Source organism: Suncus etruscus, chromosome 18, assembly GCF_024139225.1.
Source record: "Suncus etruscus isolate mSunEtr1 chromosome 18, mSunEtr1.pri.cur, whole genome shotgun sequence".
NCBI lineage: Eukaryota > Metazoa > Chordata > Mammalia > Eulipotyphla > Soricidae > Suncus > Suncus etruscus.
In genome coordinates, this window is record NC_064865.1 from 30,524,243 (window position 1) to 30,542,564 (window position 18,322).

Here is an 18,322-nt window from a genome sequence, read left to right on the forward strand (position 1 = left end):
ACTAAACAAAATAATTAAACAGAACAGTACCAAGACACATAATAATCAAGATGCAAAAATCTGAGAAATACAAACTTCTTAAAGCAGCAAGAGAGGAGCTTCCTCCACCATAAAGAAAATAACATAAATATCACACAAAAAAATTCTCCAATATGAAACTGTACAGGTGTTTAAAAGGAGGAATGACCTATTCAAATTCCTAAATGAAAGAAACTTTCAATAGAATCCACTGTTTTGCAAAATCTCATTAGATGGGAGGAGGAATAGAAGCATTTTCAGACAAACAGGAGCTGGTGAAATTTGTGATAACCATTCCTGAATGAACTACTCGAAATATATTAAACAGAAACAGCCAATTATAAAATATCAAATCTAAACAGTAAAATGACAACACATATCTTGATATCAATACTAATAATTCCTGAATGTGAGCTAAATTCTCCCAATACAAGGCAGAGAGTGATGGGGTGGATCATGAAATAATATTAATTCATTTTCTGCTTACAGAAAACATCTAAAATCATAGAATAGGTTCAGGTTCAGAGTAAATGGGTGGAAAACAACTATGAAATCCAATGGAATACAAAAAACTGGGGCTCAATACTTTAATAGACCAAGTTGTATTCAATTAAAAAAAAAGAAGAATTAGAAACAAGGATGGATCAAAGTGAACAGACCAAGAATTACTAGCGTTAGTGAACATATATGTATCAAATGTATGGTCAGCAATTTGCAAAGCGTTTTCTCACAAACCTATAAAACACATGGATGGAAACATATTGTTATGTTACTTACCTTAATTGTACCCCACCCTAGGGTGTGTTCTGGGGATACCATATTGGATTATTACTTACTTGGTATTCTGCTCCCACCCTAGGGTGGTATCTGATTCTTGTCAATAAAAGCAAGGGCCTGAGGAAGGCTCATTCCTTGGTTTTCTTCCACTGAGCTGCACTTCATCTTAGGAGCAAAAAGCTTTTGTGGTTTGAGTTCCTTGCTTGAGCACTGGATTTCCGGAACTCATTCTTGTCCCTTTTCACTGTATGAAATATTTTCTGCAGATCTCTACAACTGGAACTGTTTCCCCTGACCTAATCAGACAGGGGAATGGAACTGCCTTTTCTGTTTGGGAGGTTGGTGGGAATCAAACCTTAACAAATCTTCTAGAGAACGTGACACTTCACATACTGTGGAAAAGTTCAACATGCCACTGTCATTACTATATCTACTACTATATCCACTAAACAAAGAAACAGAAGAGCTGGAACTAATAGATATATAGAGGGCAACAAGTACATGCTCTCTACTGCACAAGGAACAGTCTCCACTTTAGGACAAAAGTCTAACTTACATAAACTTACTTTATATTACAAACATATCTTTTAAACATGAGTCATATCACACAACTTAGAAGACTGTAATGCCAAAGAGATAGATCTTAATCAAAATAAGATGTGGAAATAGTGCCCAAGATACAAGAGCCACCCACTGAGTGGGAGAAACTATTCACCCAATACCCATCAGATAAGGGGCTAATCTCCAAAATATACAAGGCACTGACAGAACTTTACAAAAAAAAAAAAAAAACATCTAATCCCATCAAAAAATGGGGAGAAGAAATGAACAGACATTTTGACAAAGAAGAAATACAAATGGCCAAAAGACACATGAAAAAATGCTCCACATCACTAATCATCAGGGAGATGCAAATCAAAACAACGATGAGATACCACCTCACACCACAGAGAATGGCACACATCACAAAGAATGAGAATAAACAGTGTTGGCGGGGATGTGGGGAGAAAGGAACTCTTATCCACTGCTGGTGGGAATGCCGTCTAGTTCAACCTTTATGGAAAGCGATATGGAGATTCCTCCAGAAACTGGAAATCGAGCTCCCATACGATCCAGCTATACCACTCCTAGGAATATACCCTAGGAACACAAAAATACAATACAAAAACCCCTTCCTTACACCTATATTCATTGCAGCACTATTTACTATAGCAAGACTCTGGAAACAACCAAGATGCCCTTCAACAGACGAATGGCTAAAGAAACTGTGGTACATATACACAATGGAAGATTATGCAGCTGTCAGGAGAGATGAAGTCATGAAATTTTCCTACACATGGATGTACACGGAATCTATTATGCTGAGTGAAATAAGTCAGAGAGAGAGAGAAAAACGCAGAATGGTCTCACTCATCTATGGGTTTTAAGAAAAATGAAAGACATTCTTGCAATAATAATTTTCAGACACAAAAGAGAAAAGAGCTGGAAGTTCCAGCTCACCTCAGGAAGCTCACCACAAAGAGTGATGAGTTTAGTTAGATAAATAACTACATTTTGAACTGTCCTAATAATGAGAATGTATGAGGGAAATTGAGAGCCTGTTTAGGGTACAGGCGGGGGTCGGGTGGGGAGGAGGGAGATTTGGGACTTGGGTGATGGGAATGTTGCACTGGTGATGGGTGGTGTTCCTTTTATGACTGAAACCCAAACACAATCATGTATGTAATCAAGGTGTTTAAATAAAAAAAAAAAGATGTGGAGAAATTCTGATACCTGGAGACTGAACAAAATCCTGCTAAATAACAGTTGAATCAAAGAGTAAATCAAGGAAGACATAAAAAGAGTAACAGAGTACTGATAGTACTTATAACAAAGAGTACTGAACACTCCTTTATTCCTGAAAAAAATAAAAAATTTATTCCTCCTTCCCATCTAAAGAGTACTGATATTGAAGAAACAAATTACCCAAATGTATGCAGCTAATCAAAAGCTTCTAAGGGAAAAACTTGTAGCATTACAGGCCTACATAAAAAAGGAGAAAAAATAAAATCAACTACTAAAATGCTCATCTTAAATGCCGGATAAACCAAGAAGAAATGAATCCAATAACTAGTATAAGAAATAATAAAAATCTGGGTCAGAAATCAATGATATATAGAAACCAAGAAAGAATAAATGAAACCAGGAGCTGGTTCTTCAAAAGAATAAATTAGATAGACAAAACTTAGTCTAGACTCATGAAGAAGAAAAGAGAAAGTGCTCAAATAAGTTATATCAGAAGTGATATGTTACCCAAATGTATGCAGCTACAATTTTGGGAGAAATTACAATACAACAATCCAAGACATCATGAGAGTTTACTATAAACAACTCTACTTGGTTAAGGTGAAAAACTTAGAAGAAACAGACTCCTAAAACCATGCAATATCACAATACTCAGGAGGAACTAGTAAGCCTGAATAGGAACTTGAAACAATTTAAGAATCTCCCTCCAAATAAAAGTTCTGGTCCAGATGAGTTTGTGGATGAGTTTTATCAAATTTTCAGAATATACCTTCTGCCACTGATTGGTGTAACTGATTGGTGCCACTGATTGGTGTAAAACTAAACTTTACACATAATGGCCCTTTAAAATAGTTTTTTAAATAAAAAATTCTATTGCCAGAGATAAATGAAAAAAAAAGAGAAGTAATTTAATTGGTAATTTGCATGAATTAATTTTGTTTAATTCCTTAGTTCAAAACAAACTCTGTTTCTGCTATCTCATCATGTGGGCTTTATTTGTATCTTTTCATAAACTAGTAAATTGTATCATGATAACTGTGCTTATGGCTGTCAGACTATAATATTACAGATCCAATAAAGCTGCATCTGGGTTATGTTGTATATAGGTTATAGAGTCTAGAACAGAGGTTTATTACAAATAATAAATGTTGAATACATAATCAAATTACATAGAAAGATAAATGGCAAGCCAACATTCCAACTATATAAAATCTTTTCTAAATATCATTTCTTCTTTGTCAAAGTGTCTGTCCATTTCTTCTCCCCATTTTTTGATGGGATTAGATGTTTTTTTCTTGTAAAGTTCTGTCAGTGCCTGGTATATTTTGGAGATTATTCCCTTATCTGCTGGGTACTAGGTGAATAGTTTCTCCCACTCAGTGGGTGGCTCTTGTATCCTGGGCGCTATTTCCTTTGAGGTGCATAAGCTTCTCAGTTTAATATATTCCCATCTGTTAATCTCTGCTTTTACTTGCTTGGAGAGTGCAGTTTCCTCCTTGAAGATGCCTGTAGTCTCAATGTCCTGGAGTGTTTTGCCTATGTATTGTTCTATATATCTTATGGTTTTGGGTCTGATATCGAGGTCTTTAATCCATTTGAATTTTACCTTCGTACATGATGTTAGCTGGGGGTCTAAGATCAATTTTTTGCAAGTGGCTAGCCAGTTGTGCCAACACCACTAGTTGAGGAGGCTTTCTTTGCTCCATTTAGGATTTTTGCTCCTTTATCAAAAATTAGGTGATTGTATGACTGGGGAACATTTTCTGAGTATTCAAGCCTATACCACTGATCTGAGGTCCTGTCCTTATTCCAATACCATGCTATTTTGATAATTATTGCTTTGTAGTAAAGTTTAAAGTTGGGGAAAGTAATTCCTCCCATATTCTTTTTCCCCTGATTGCTTTAGCTATTCTAGGGTGTTTATTGTTCCAAACAAATTTCAAATTGCCTGATCCACTTCTTTGAAGAATGTCATGGGTATTTTTAGAGGGATCACATTAAATCTGTATAATGCCTTGGGGAGTATTGCCATTTTGATGATGTTAATCCTGCCAATCCATGAGCAGGGTATGTGCTTCCATTTCCGCGTGTCTTCTCTTATTTCTTGGAGCAGAGTTTTATAGTTCTCTTTGTATAGGTCCTTCACATTTTCAGTCAAGTTGATTCCAAGATATTTGACTTTGTGTGGCACTATTGTGAATGGGGTTGTTTTCTTAATGTCCATTTCTTCCTTGTATAGAAAGCCTATTGATTTTTGTGTGTTAATTTTGTATCCTGCCATCTTGCTATATGAGTCTATTGTTTCTAGAAGCTTTTTGGTAGAGTCTTTAGGGTTTTCTAAGTAGAGTATCATGTAATCGGCAAACAGCGAGAGCTTGACTTCTTCGTTTCCTATCTGGATTCCCTTGATATCTTTTTATTACCTAACCACTATAGCAAGTACTTCCAGTGCTATGTTGAATAGGAGTGGTGAGAGAGGACAGCCTTGTCTTGTGCCAGAATTTAGAGGGAAGGCTTTTATTTTTTTCTCAATTGAGGACAATATTTGCCTCTGGCTTGTGGTAGATGACCATAACTATATTGAGAAATGTTCCTTTATTCCCATCTTGCTGCGAGTTTTGATCAAGAATGGGTGTTGGACCTTATCAAATGCTTTCTCTGCATCTATTGATATGATCATGTGATTTTTATTTTTCTTGTTGTTGATGTTGTGTATTATGTTGATAGATTTACGGATGTAAAACCATCCTTGCATTCCTGGGATGAAACCTACTTGGTCATAGTGGATGATCTTCTTAATGAGGTATTGAATCCTATTTGCCAGGATTTTATTGAGGATCTTTGCATCTGTGTTCATCAGCAATACTGTTCTATAATTATATTTTTGGTAGCATCTCTGTCTGGTTTAGGTATCAAGGTGATGTTGGCTTCATAAAAGCTATTTGGAAGTGTTCCTGTTTCTTTGATTTCATGAAAGAGTCTTGCCAGGATTGGTAGTAGCTCTTGAAAGGTTTGAAGGAATTCATTAGTGAATCCATCTGGGCCTGGGCTTTTGTTTTTGGGCAGACATTTGATTTCTGTCTTAATTTCCTCAGTAGTGATGGGGTTGCTTAGATATGCTACATCCTCTTCATTCAACCTAGAAGATTATGAGTCCAAGATTTTATCCATTTCTTCCAGGTTCTCATTTTTAGTGGCATAGAGTTTCTCAAAGTAGTTTCTGATTATCCTTTGAATCTCTGCCATATCAGTAGTGATCTCTCCTTTTTCATTCCTAATATGAGATATCAGGTTTCTCTCTCTCTCTCTTTCTTTGTTAGTTTTGCCAGTGGTCTATCAATCTTGTTTATTTTTTCAAAGAGCCAACTTCTGCTTTCGTTGATCTTTCGGATTGTTTTTTGGGTTTCCAATGAATTTCTGCTCTCAGCTCTGTTATTTCCTTCTGTCTCCCTATTTTTGGTTCCTTTTGTTGAGCACTTTCTAATTCTATGAGTTGTGTTATTAAGCTTTTCAAGTATGCCCCTTCTTCTTTCTTGATGTGTGCTTGCAAACCTATAAATTTTCCTCTCAGTACCGCTTTTGCTGTGTCCCATAAGTTCTGATAGTTTGTGTCTCTATTGTCATTTGTTTCCAGGAAGGTTTTGATTTCCTCTTTGATTTTATCTAGGACCCACTGGTTATTCAGTATTAGGCTGTTTATCTTCCAGGTATTAAAGTTTTTCTTCTGTGTCCCTTTGCAGTTCACATATAATTTCATATAATTTGTGGTCAGTGAAGGTAGCCTGTAAAATTTCTATCCTCTTGATATTATGGAGGTATGTTTTATGTGCTAACATGTAGTCTATAGTGGGAATGTCCCATGTACATTAGAGAAGAATGTGTATCCAGGTTTCTGGGAGTGGAGTGTCCTATATATATATCTACTAAGCCTCTTTCTTTGATTTTCTTTTCAGGTCTAGTACATTCTTGTTCGGTTTCGTTCTGGTTGACCTATCAAGTGTTGACAATGCTGTTTTGAGGGCTTCCACAGTTATTGTTGTTATTGATACTGTTTTTTAAATTTTTTAACAATTGTATTAAATATTTTACTGGCCCATCATTTGGTGCATATATATTTAGGAGAGTGATTTCTTCCTGCTGTACAAATCCCTTGATTAATATAAAATGTCCACCTTTGTCCCTTATAACTTTCCTGAGTATAAAGTTTGCATCATCTGTTATTAGTATGGCCACTCCAGCTTTTTTATCAGTTTTGTTTGCTTGAATAATTTTCCTCCAGCCTTTTATTTTGAGTCTATATTTGTTATGACTATTTAGGCACATTTCTTATAGGCAGCAGAAGGTTGGATTGAGTTTTTTGATCCATTTAGCCACTCTGTGTCTCTTAACTGGTGCATTTAGTCCATTGACATTGAGAGTAAGAATTGTCCTGGGAGTTAGTGCCATTTTTCTATCAAAGTTTGGTGTCTCTGTTAGTCAGTCTTGTTTTAAAGTAGGTCTTTCAGTTTTTCTTTTAATAATGGTTTTGAGTCTGTAAAGTTTCTGAGCTTTTGTTTGTCTGTGAAACATGTATTCTTCCTTCAAACCTGAAAGTGAGTTTTTCTGGGTGCAGTATACTAGGCGAAGCATTTATTTCATTGATTTTTTTCACTATGTCCCACCACTGCCTTCTCACCTTGAGTGTTACTTGTGACAGGTCTGCGGTAAATCTCAAGGATGTTCCCTTGAATGTAATTTCTTTTTTTTTTTTTTTTTGATCTTGTTGCGTTCAGAATTTTGTCTCTATTTATGGGGTTTGTCATTGTAACTAGGATGTGTCTTGGGGTGTTTTTTCTGGGGTCTCTTTTAGTTGGTACTCTTCGGGCATGCAGGATTTGATCGCATGTATTCTTTAGCTCTGGTAGTTTCTCTTTAATGATGTTCTTGATCATTGATTCTACCTGAAGATTTTCTTCCTGGGTCTCTGGGACTCCAATGATTCTTAAGTTGTTTCTGGTGAGCTTATCATAAACTTCTATTTTCATCTGTTCCCATTCTTTGAGTAATTTTTCTATTGTTTGATCATTTGCTTTAAGGCTTTTTTCCAGTCTCTTATGCTGTATGGAGTTGTTATTCATCTCATCTTCCAGTGTTCTAATTCTATCCTCAGCTGCTGCTAACTTGTGGGAAAGCTCATCCATGTTTTTCTTCAATTCATCTACTGAGTTTTTCAGACCTGTTATATGACCTGAAATTTTAGTTTGGAGTTTTCTGATTTCTATCTTCATATTCTCTTGGTTCTTATTAGTGTTCTCTTATACTTTCTTTGAGTTCTTTGAACATTTTTCCATATTTCAACTTTAAATTCCTTATCTGAGAAACTGACTAGTCGGTTGGCCATGTTCTGGTCATCTGAGTTGCCATCTTCATTCTCTATGTCTGGCACTGGCCTGCACTGTTTCCCATTGTCACACTTGTATTTTGGTTTTTTCTCCGTGTTGTGGTTGTATTCATTGGCTAAATGATGTGCGCAGCCCCACAGCGCAGTGGAGCACAGCACAGAAGACAGGCAGATAGGGGTGCTGAGTTCCAGCAGAGTTCAGCATCTTCCCCTTTCTGGGTGTGTAAACACACCTCCAGGGAAGGCTAGCCATCCGCAGATGAGCCACACACAGTATGAAATCAGGCCGAGAATGCAGCACAGCACAGAAGACAGGCAGATAGGGGTGCTGGCATCTGAGTTCTGGCAGAGTTTTGTGGCTTCCTCTTTCTGGGCGTGTAAACTCACCTCCAGGGAAGGCTAGCGGTCTGCAGATGATCCACACACAGAATGAAATCAGGCCGAGAATGCAGTATAGCACAGAAGACAGGCAGATAGGGGTGCTGGCACCTGAGTTCCAGCAAAGTTCAGCGGCTTCCCCTTTCTAATTTTGCCACTTTCTTAAGAGAGTGTTATGGGATGCAGAAAGTTACTTTCATAAAACTTCACCTTCTCTTACTCATTTAGATAGAGAATATATATCATTGGCTCCTAAGATTAGCCCACAACTTCACTCTTCATTGGCTAACTACCATATTTGCCGGCATATAAGATGACTGGGCGTATAAGACGACCCCTAATTTTGCTGTTAAAATATAGGTTTAGGCCTATATTCTCTGTATCAGACAGACCATTCCTGTGCTGCATGTGCTGCATGTGTTCCTATGCTCATGTACCACAGTGAGCCAATCACAACAAGCAAAGGTTCAAAGGTTCTACTGTAATAGACTTCCTCTCTGACTCTGGCCAATCTGAGCAGGCTTTCGACAGTGTAGATTCAATACAGAACATTGTCTAATTTGCATGCATAAAAAGCTTGCTTGGATTGGCTGAGTTAGAGAGGCGGTCTGAGCAGCCTTGCAGTGATTGGTTCAGGATCGAGTTGGAAAATTCGTTTTGTGGCAATATTCAGACAATTTTCATTTAGCAGCTTATTGAAACATTTTTTGGAATATACTCAGTGTATAAGATGACCTCTGATTTTCGGTTGACTTTTTTTTGTTTCAAAATAGTCTTATACGTCAGAAAATATGGTAAACTACAAAGAAACAAGAAGGCCCCCACTATGGTTTATGGTCGGAGAGAATGGGAGTCATGTTGTGCCACTGATATGACATATGGCTGCAAATCTAAAGCTCTAAGAGATGCCACACTGTCTAAAGCCATGAATACCTGCTTTCATTCCCAATTTGTGTGTTTGAACTATAATATATGGGCCATCTATTTATGAAAGGAGAGAGATTACCTTGGCATGGGATAAATTGGTGCTTGCAGCAAGATGCTGTTTAACACAAATAAAGTTTCTTGAAATCCTTTTAATCAGAAGCCTGCAGTGTAAGAGTGCTGGGTGCACATGTTTTAAAATGGCACAACTACTATACAAACCCCATTCTTCTCCTGGCATGAAACGGCTATTCCCATCTTTATGCTCTGTTCTTCACTTGCTAAAAGCTGAGATGGCAGAAACACTGTCAGCCTTATCCAGTTTTTCATGGAAAGCTGCCACTCTTAGCTGGCGCCTACAACTATCCCAGGAGACCTTTGTGCTTTGAGGTGCATTCATAATATTAGGGCCAAAAAAAGAAGTTAACACAAACTTTGATAGGGAAAGTAAAAACTGAGGCCTTACTGCTGGAGCTCTCCTTCTGTGAGTGGCTCTTTCCTCAGCTCCCCGGTAACAATGGCCAGTTCATCCTTCAGCTCTTGAATTTCCCTCTGTAGGCGTATAATCAGCTGGAAAGAACAGAGCAGTAGAATCAGTGGTAGTTCCACAAGGAGAAACTTGGTGAAGACATCCCACTTTTTAATGATTACAATATATTTTAAGGGTGAAAATGTTTACACATAGAAAAGAGATTTTGCTACCAACCACCTAGGTTTATATAATTTTAACATTTTGTCAAAATAATGATAGACTTAATTTTGATTATTTATTTGGTCATGACTAGAGTGATAATCATTCTTTTCTTCTACTTCTGCACTCAAAAATCACTCATGGCAGGCTCACTGGATCATATATGGTACTGGGGGTTGAACCTACTTCATACCAATGCATTACAACCATCTTACCTGCTGCTGTCTATTTAGTACTCCCGCCAATGATTTTCAAGCAAAACATTACTGATCTAACTGGAATTCTATTCCCTTTATTCCTATTCTCCCCTTCTCTCTGTCTTTCCTGAGTTGATCACTATGATCATCTAGTACTATGCATTTCCTCTTCATAGTTTCATACATTTATTTCATATACATGAATAAAATGGTTGTGATCTTTGCCTGATTTAAACTTTAAGCAAATGTTGCAATATTTTGTATCATTGCAACTTACTTCCCTCTTATATCATGTTTTTGAGAGATTAACTAGAGTGGGTTTAGTTCCTCACACTTCACGAATATATAGCATTTCAGTAAAGTAATAGATTAAATTTGTATGTGTCTCCTGTTAATAGCTATTTAGAAATTCTGTTTCTGCCATTACAAATGTTTCTGAAAAGATAAACAGGTTTATTCTGGGTTTATATTGCACCCAAGTTTATACTAGACCCAGATGGAAAAGTTTCCCTAGAATGTACACTTAAAATCAGAACCACTTGATTATAGAATATAATTTTTATCCTTCATGAGATATCACTAATCGCTCTTAAAATATGTATATGAATTGCAGTTCTAATGAGCTATGTAGATGTGCTCTCCACATTCTTTTCACTATGTATATAGTATTGACTTCCACTTCAGTTTTGCCAGGCTGGTACTTCATTTAGTTCTAATCTTCATCTTCACAATTATTAGTGTGGCTGATGATTTTTGAATACCCATATTGGTTATTTGCATTGCCTCTTCTGTGAATTATTCATATTCTTGCCTGCATTTCAACTGAATTATTTTTCATACTGATATGTAGACTTCTTTATATATTCTGGATGTGAAGCTGTCATTAGTTTCAAATGCAATACACATCGTTTCTCCCAATCTATGTCATTTTTCACTTTGTGCTATTTTTTATTCAATAAAAGTTATGAAATCATGAAATTCTCATATACATAGAAAGATATGGAGAGTATTATGCAGAATGAAATGAGTCAGAGGGAAAGGGATAAAATGATAACACTCATTTGTGGGATATAAAAAGGCACTGTATAAAATACCAAAGGCAATAGAGATGAGAACCAGGGCTAGTCCATAACAGGAATCTTACCACATGGAGAGAGGGTAGTGTACAGATAGGGTAGAGAAGGGATCACTATGATAATGATAGTGGGAAATAATTACTATGGACAGAATTGGTTGTTGAAATGATATAAAATGATATGAATGATACCTCTTCAGTAACAGAATTAAAAACCAAAAAGGGAGAGAGAGAGAGAGAGAGAGAGAGAGAGAGAGAGAGAGAGAGAGAGAGAGAGAGAGAGAGAGAGAAATGTCTGCCATAGAGACAGGCTGTGGGGGAGGCAGGAAGGAAACTGATGACATTGGTAGTAGGAAATGTGGACTGGTGAAACAATGGGTGTTGGAACATTGTATGACTGAAAATCAATCATAAACAACTTTATAATTGTGTATCTCAAAATTATTCAATTAAAATTTATTAAAAAGTTAAGTGGCGTGTTTTTTTGTTTGTTTTGTTTGTTTTTTGTTTGTTTGTTTGTTTTTAATCTGTTTTTTGTGGTGCTTATCGATATAGCTAGAGTCCTCACTGGATACTTGACACTTCTTTTGGTACTGGTGGAGTGTTTCACCTTCTTTTTCTCCTTCATTTTCCAAATCGATGATAAGAGCCTCTAGAAGGATTCTGCCCATTTTTGGGGTATTAGACTCTTACCCCAGTTTATTTATTTTCTCTTTTTCGGGCAAAACCACGCAACTTGAACTAGCTAGCCCTGCCTCCACTTAGAGGGGGAAATAAGGGAGGCATCAAGACCAAACTGATGCAAGACTACTAAGTAGTAGGTTAGATACAGAGGGGACCACATATTCTAGCCGCCCTGAGGGGGAGGGAAGAGGAAATGGGAGGTAGGACAAAATGGAGGTGTAGGGAGGACAATCTGGTGATGGGAATCCCCCCTGATTTTATATAAATATGTACCTAAAATGTTATTGTCAACAAAATGTAAGCCACTATGATCAAAATAAAAATTATATTAAAAAAATTTAAGTGTTAAAATTAATATGAATTATCTCCTATAATTTTTGTTTTGCAGTTTTGTGTTTTTTGGGTTGCAGTTTTTTTGTTTTCTTAAGTAGATTTTCTATTTATCTAAAGCCATAAGACTGGTTTCTTATAAATGTTTCATTTAAAATTTAGGTTGAGTCTGTTTTATATAGAGCATCTGATTTGGACCTAATTTTTTATAAGGGTAGTCACACAAAGACTTTCTATTATAATTCTATTGTTTTTTTTTTTTGGTTTTTGGGCCACACCCATTGACACTCAAGGGTTACTCCTGGCTATGTGCTCAGAAATCTTTGCTCCAGGCTTGGGGGACCATATTGGACACTGGGGGATCAAACCGCAGTCCATACTAGGCTAGTGTGGGCAAGGCAGATGCCTCACCGCTTGCACCACCACTCTGGCCCCTGTATTATAATTCTATTATCAATTTCCACATATGGTTTCTGGAATATACAATAAAACATTTATCTATATCTTAATATATTTTGAAATAGTTATGACAATCCCCTTAATGTTATTTTCAAAAATTTAATTATGAAGCAACAGCACAGCCTTGTATGCAATTGACCTGTTAGTTGATTCCCTGTATCCCATATGGTCCTCCAAGCTATTCTGGAGTAAGTTCTGAGTACAGAGCCAGGAGTAAACCCTGATCTCCCCTGGGTGTGTTCCCAAGAACAAAAAATATACGTGCTTCAAAAGATAATAATGACCACCAACTCACACACACAAAAATGATTTGTCTAATGATGACTGCCAACTCTTCCCATGTAGTCTGGTCTAAAGTATTCTCTATTGGTGTGGACAGATTTTCCCTTCTACTTAAAGACATAGAAACAGCCCAGCTCCACAAGTTAATTTTATCGAATGGCCAAGCCATTGAATTTGTTTCAGATCTATAGATCCTGGACTGTATGACCCCAAACAATAACATGACACCTCAACATTTATAGTAGTGTCAGTCCAGTAGAATCATAGAAAATCTTATGAGAAAGTTACATAGAAATTTGCCAAGCTCAGTGAGCCTAAATAGTAACACGGACAGCTCAACTAGCATCAACACCACCCTACTAAATAGTTAGGCACTGCCTTTAATAAACATGGAGAGATATAACAATTATTTCAAATTAACACTGACTGACCTAAGTTTTGACCATTACATTTGCCTTTGTGTTGTAACAAACAACAGGAAGTAAATTTGTTTTTGCCTGCAAGGGGGCAGGCTAGGGTTGTAGGTCAGAAATTTGGAACACTGGTGAAGGAAGGTTACAATCCTTGAACATCTAATGCATAAAATGACTGTGTTATGAACAACTTGGTAAATCATGGTATTATAATAAAAATTAAAAATTAATTTAAAATAAAAGTAAAAAATAAAAATAATTACTTGGCTATTCTTGGCTCTCTTTAACTTAATATAATTTTAGAACTAACTTGCATAACAAATATCATCCTAAAATTTTAACTAGAAAAAAGTTTAATTATAAATGTTAATTTAGTAAGAAATATCAAATTAATGATATTGGATCATCCATGAACAAAGTTTAGCTTCCTATTTTCAATAAAAAATTTTAATTTTCTCTATAAATATCTTTAATTAGATTTTTTCCAGAATTTAAATTTTTGTAGCTATTACAAATGGAATGCTTATAAAAAATCTCATTGTCTTGTTATTGGCTTCCAATGTATAGAAAAGTAACTTGTTTTTACTATATGCATCATATAACAAATGATTTTATAAATCTTTTTTGTTCTATCATTAAGTACTCTTGGTTGTTCTATTTAAGTCATCAAACTGTCAGCAATCATGACATATGCTTTTCTTCCTTTCAAATCTTCATACTTAATTTTTATCATGTCTTATTTTCCTAACCAAGACTTCCAGTGCTATGCTTCCTTTTGTCTTATTCCTTCTAACAGTATACCTTTAAAATGCTTGCTCCAGGGTTGGAGAGATCATACAGGTGGTAAGGCATTTGCCAGGCTGCTGACCCCATTTGATTGCTCGCACCCCATATGGGTATCCCTAAGCCTACCAAAAATAAGTCCTATGCACAGAGCCCGGAGCAGCCCTGGTACAATGCTAGGTGTGGCACTAATTATCTTCTGCCCCAAACTTTGCTGAAATATTTTTAATGTCTATTATATATTTATTCTTTTATGTTACAAACATATACACTAAAATGGCTAGAAAATGAAGCAAAACCTTAAATTTTCTAAGAATTTCACAATTCTTAGATAGGACTGTCAATATGAAAAGTATTGCAATCTATTCTTTAAGTTCTTATTCTGAGATCTCTCTCTCTCTCTCTCTCTGTTTTGGTAGAACTTTACAAGAAATAAACCCAACTCCCTAAAAAATGAGAAACCGAAACCGATAAGATTGAGAAACATTCTAAGACATACAAATGGCCAAAAGGCACATGTAAAAAAATGCTCTGTATTACCAAATAGTAAAATATAAATCAAAACAACAATGGGATATCACCTCATATTAGAGGGTCTGGTACACATAAAAAATAACAAGTATAAGGACTGTAGAGATAGCATGGAGGTAGTGCATTTGCCTTGCATGCGGAAGGACGGTGGTTTGAATCCCGGCATCCCATATGGACACCGAGCCTTTTCTTCCTTTCTCCTTCCTTCCTTTTTCCTCCCTCCCTCCCTCCCTCCTTCCCTCCCTCCTTCCCTCCCTCCCTCCTTCCTTCCTTCCTTCCTTCCTTCCTTCCTTCCTTCCTTCCTTCCTTCCTTCCTTCCTTCCTTCCTTCCTTCCTTCCTTCCTTCCTTCCTTCCTTTCTCTTTCCCTTCACCCTTTCCCTTCCCCCCTTCCTTATTTTGGTAGACTTATTGGTATTGAATTAGTTTTATTGTATACTTATTCATGTTTTTATTTCTTTTCATTGCATTTAGTGTAAAGGTATTTTTGTTTGTTTGTTTTAGGACCACATTACTCAGGTTTTATTCCTGGCACTGTGCTCAGCCATCACTCCTAGTGATCAGGGGACAATATGTAGTACCATATGTAGGGGTTAAACCTAGGTTAGTTGCATGTAAGGCAAATGCCCTACCTGTTGTAATATTTATCTGGCTCATATGCCATGTTTTTCTAGAAATTGACCATCTTGTTTAATATTTTAATATTTACAGAAAAACATCATTCATAGTACTATTATTATTTTTAAATAGTTGTGTAGCTCTATTTAAGTCCCTTTCCAAAAATTATTATTTAAAATTGTGCCCTTAAGCTTTCCTTGATTAATTTTTTCAGAGATTTGCTTATTTTATTCATACATTAAAAATCAACTCCAGGGGCTGAAGAGTGCAAGTATAAGAAATAATGCTTTTCTATATGAGACCTTTATTTCAGTTCTTGGCATCATTTATTATAATAATGAAGGCTCCCAAACACCACAGAATGTGGCTCTGATCGCTGCTAGACTGAGCAGCATCACAGAATTGATTATTGAACTATTCAACCCAGTTGACTGAGTATCATTAGGATTCTCTGAACCTTCAGAGATCACAAATAAATAATCTGTTGGGACCTGAGTCCTGAACAGGGAAAAATGCCATTTTGTGAAGACCATATAGCAGGCTTCTCTTCTGTTGTGAACAAGGAGGGTCACCATTTTGTAAGAACCACAATGTGTAAGCCACATGTTAGGTTCCTAAAGCCTATTTCCACTAACACCACACCCAAGCTACCTGGCTATACCTGGTAGTTTATCAAGTAAGGACACAAGGGAGCAGTAGGAAGGTAACCCTAGACAAAAGCCAATCATTTTAAAGATCATCAGAAAGCTAGGACTCCCTATGTTACTTTTCTATATAATCCTCTTCATGACCTTGGGTGTGGTTCCTCTGGAGATGGCCCTGGCTAGCCAGTTTGGGGGTTATTGGCAGACGGATTAGAGTATTCAGCTTTACTCCAGTTGTGTGGTCTCGTCCTTCTACACTAGACTCTAACATTCACATAAACACCATCAACTTATGGTCATTGTTTTTCTCCACTGTATTCATGCCTTGGCATTTTTTTCACTAGTTATAATTGCTGTTTTCTGGCTTTTTAAAAATTCCTTTAGAACTATTTTCTAATTATTTTGGGAGTGTGAGATCAAAAGGAGCTGTGTGAATTAAAGTTCACACCCATGAGAGACAGCCCTGGATTTCAAACCTTCAGAGAAAAAGACATTTTATTATACCTAAAGTTGATAGAGGCAAACAAACTTCCCTAGAAGCTCCCTATGGCAATGGACAGACTCTGCCTTTTGAGCTCAATCTTTCACTGGTTTTATGATGGGTTCGAAGGCTGTATTAGTTTTAACAAGCACTGACCAAGCCCCCAAATTTTGATTTCTATCCCTTTCTTAAAACTCCCTTTCTGCCTCCACACAGGACAATTGCTGACTAAACCTCAAATCTGGACTCCATAGAATTGCTTTACTTCCTTTCAACCTCAGATCTGTATTTCAAAAGTTTCTTATTAAATTTTATACAGGTGGATTTCTGATTATCTTTACCACATCAACAGGTCCAGAAGTTCCAAAGAACATGATGCTGAATATTTTGCATATGTCAATCCTTCTAGAATTTCATTTAAATGTATAGGATTGTGTGGGATTTTGTTTTTCACTTCCTTTGAAAAATATTCCTTGAATCATTAAGCTATGCAGAAGAAAAGTCCCTAGACAGGAACTATGTGAGTTAGTCATTTATATCCTCTCTGTGCTTTTAATATTAATGCCATATTTTCTACTTTTATATAGGTTTTAAAACACAAATCTAACTACAAAATTATTTTTCTATCATATTAAACAGAAATCTCAGAACTAAACTAAATTTTCATTGACTTGATAGCATTAAAGTCACAATTTTCATCAAATGATTATAGAAACTCTGGAATAAGAATCATTGGGGAAGACGTTGATCCAGGGATTGTCACTATAGACTCTGAAGTTCACAGTTCTATTATCCTGTTTTCTTAAGATAGCAATGTTTGTTGTGCATAAAAAGCAGAACAAACTATTGGTGCTTCTTATCAAACTGGGATGGCCACATTTGTCATTAAATTTGAGAGAAAATTCCAAAAAGCCATCCCTCCCTCCTTCCTCCGTTTTCTTTTTTTCTCCTTCCTTCCTTCCTTCCCTCCCTCCCTCCCTCCCTCCCTCTCTCTTTTTCTTTCTTTCTTTCTTTCTTTCTTTCTTTCTTTCTTTCTTTCTTTCTTTCTTTCTTTCTTTCTTTCTTTCTTTCTTTCTTTCTTTCTTTCTTTCTTTCTTTCTTTTTCTTTCTTTCTTTCTTTCTTTCTTTCTTTCTTTCTTTCTTTCTTTCTTTCTTTCTTTCTTTCTTTCTTTCTCTTTCTTTCTTTCTCTTTCTTTCTTTCTTTCTTTCTTTCTTTCTTTCTTTCTTTCTTTCTTTCTTTCTTCTTCCTTCCTTCCTTCCTTCCTTCCTTCCTTCCTTCCTTCCTTCCTTCCTTCCTTCCTTCTTTCTTTCTTTCTTTCTTTCTTTCTTTCTTTCTTTCTTTCTTTCTTTCTTTCTTTCTTTCTTTCTTTCTTTCTTTCTTTCTCCTTTCTTTCTCCTTTCTCTCTCTCCTTTCTCTCTCTCTCTCTCTCTCTCTCTCTCTCTCTCTCTCTCTCTCTCTCTCTCTCCTCTCTCTCTCTCTCTCTCTCTCTCTCTCTCTCTCTCTCTCTCTCTGTTGCATAACCAGAACTGCTCTGGGATCAGTTACATCCTGTGGACCTCATAGTTGCAAGGCATATGCTCTATGCATCCCCCAATATTAGATAATTTCAAAGAAAATAAAACATTATTAATTGTGCTTAAACAAAATTATACACTAAAAATGCAGTAATGCAATATTTTAGAAGCTATTATAAAAGAGACCATGGAATAACATCTGCCAATTAATAGATCATCTTGCACTATGAAGACCTTAGCGATTTGTTCAATTATCAGTTATTAGCTTTTGACTCCTGATTTCTTTTTCCCTTAAATTTCACACAGACCCACATCAAACACGAATGTTCACCTCTCATGAAATTCTTCAAGTTCCTTCC

General features: G+C 36.3%; 1 protein-coding gene across 1 annotated transcript in view; it reads right to left on the bottom strand.

Annotated features, from left to right (window-relative positions):
• Positions 1-18,322, bottom strand: part of KIF6 (kinesin family member 6) — a 601,782-nt gene that overhangs the window by 327,328 nt on the left and 256,132 nt on the right. The window contains exon 10 of the mRNA XM_049764755.1: positions 9,729-9,832. Within this exon, the coding sequence (XP_049620712.1) occupies positions 9,729-9,832 (104 nt within the window). The remainder of the gene's footprint in view (positions 1-9,728; positions 9,833-18,322) is intronic.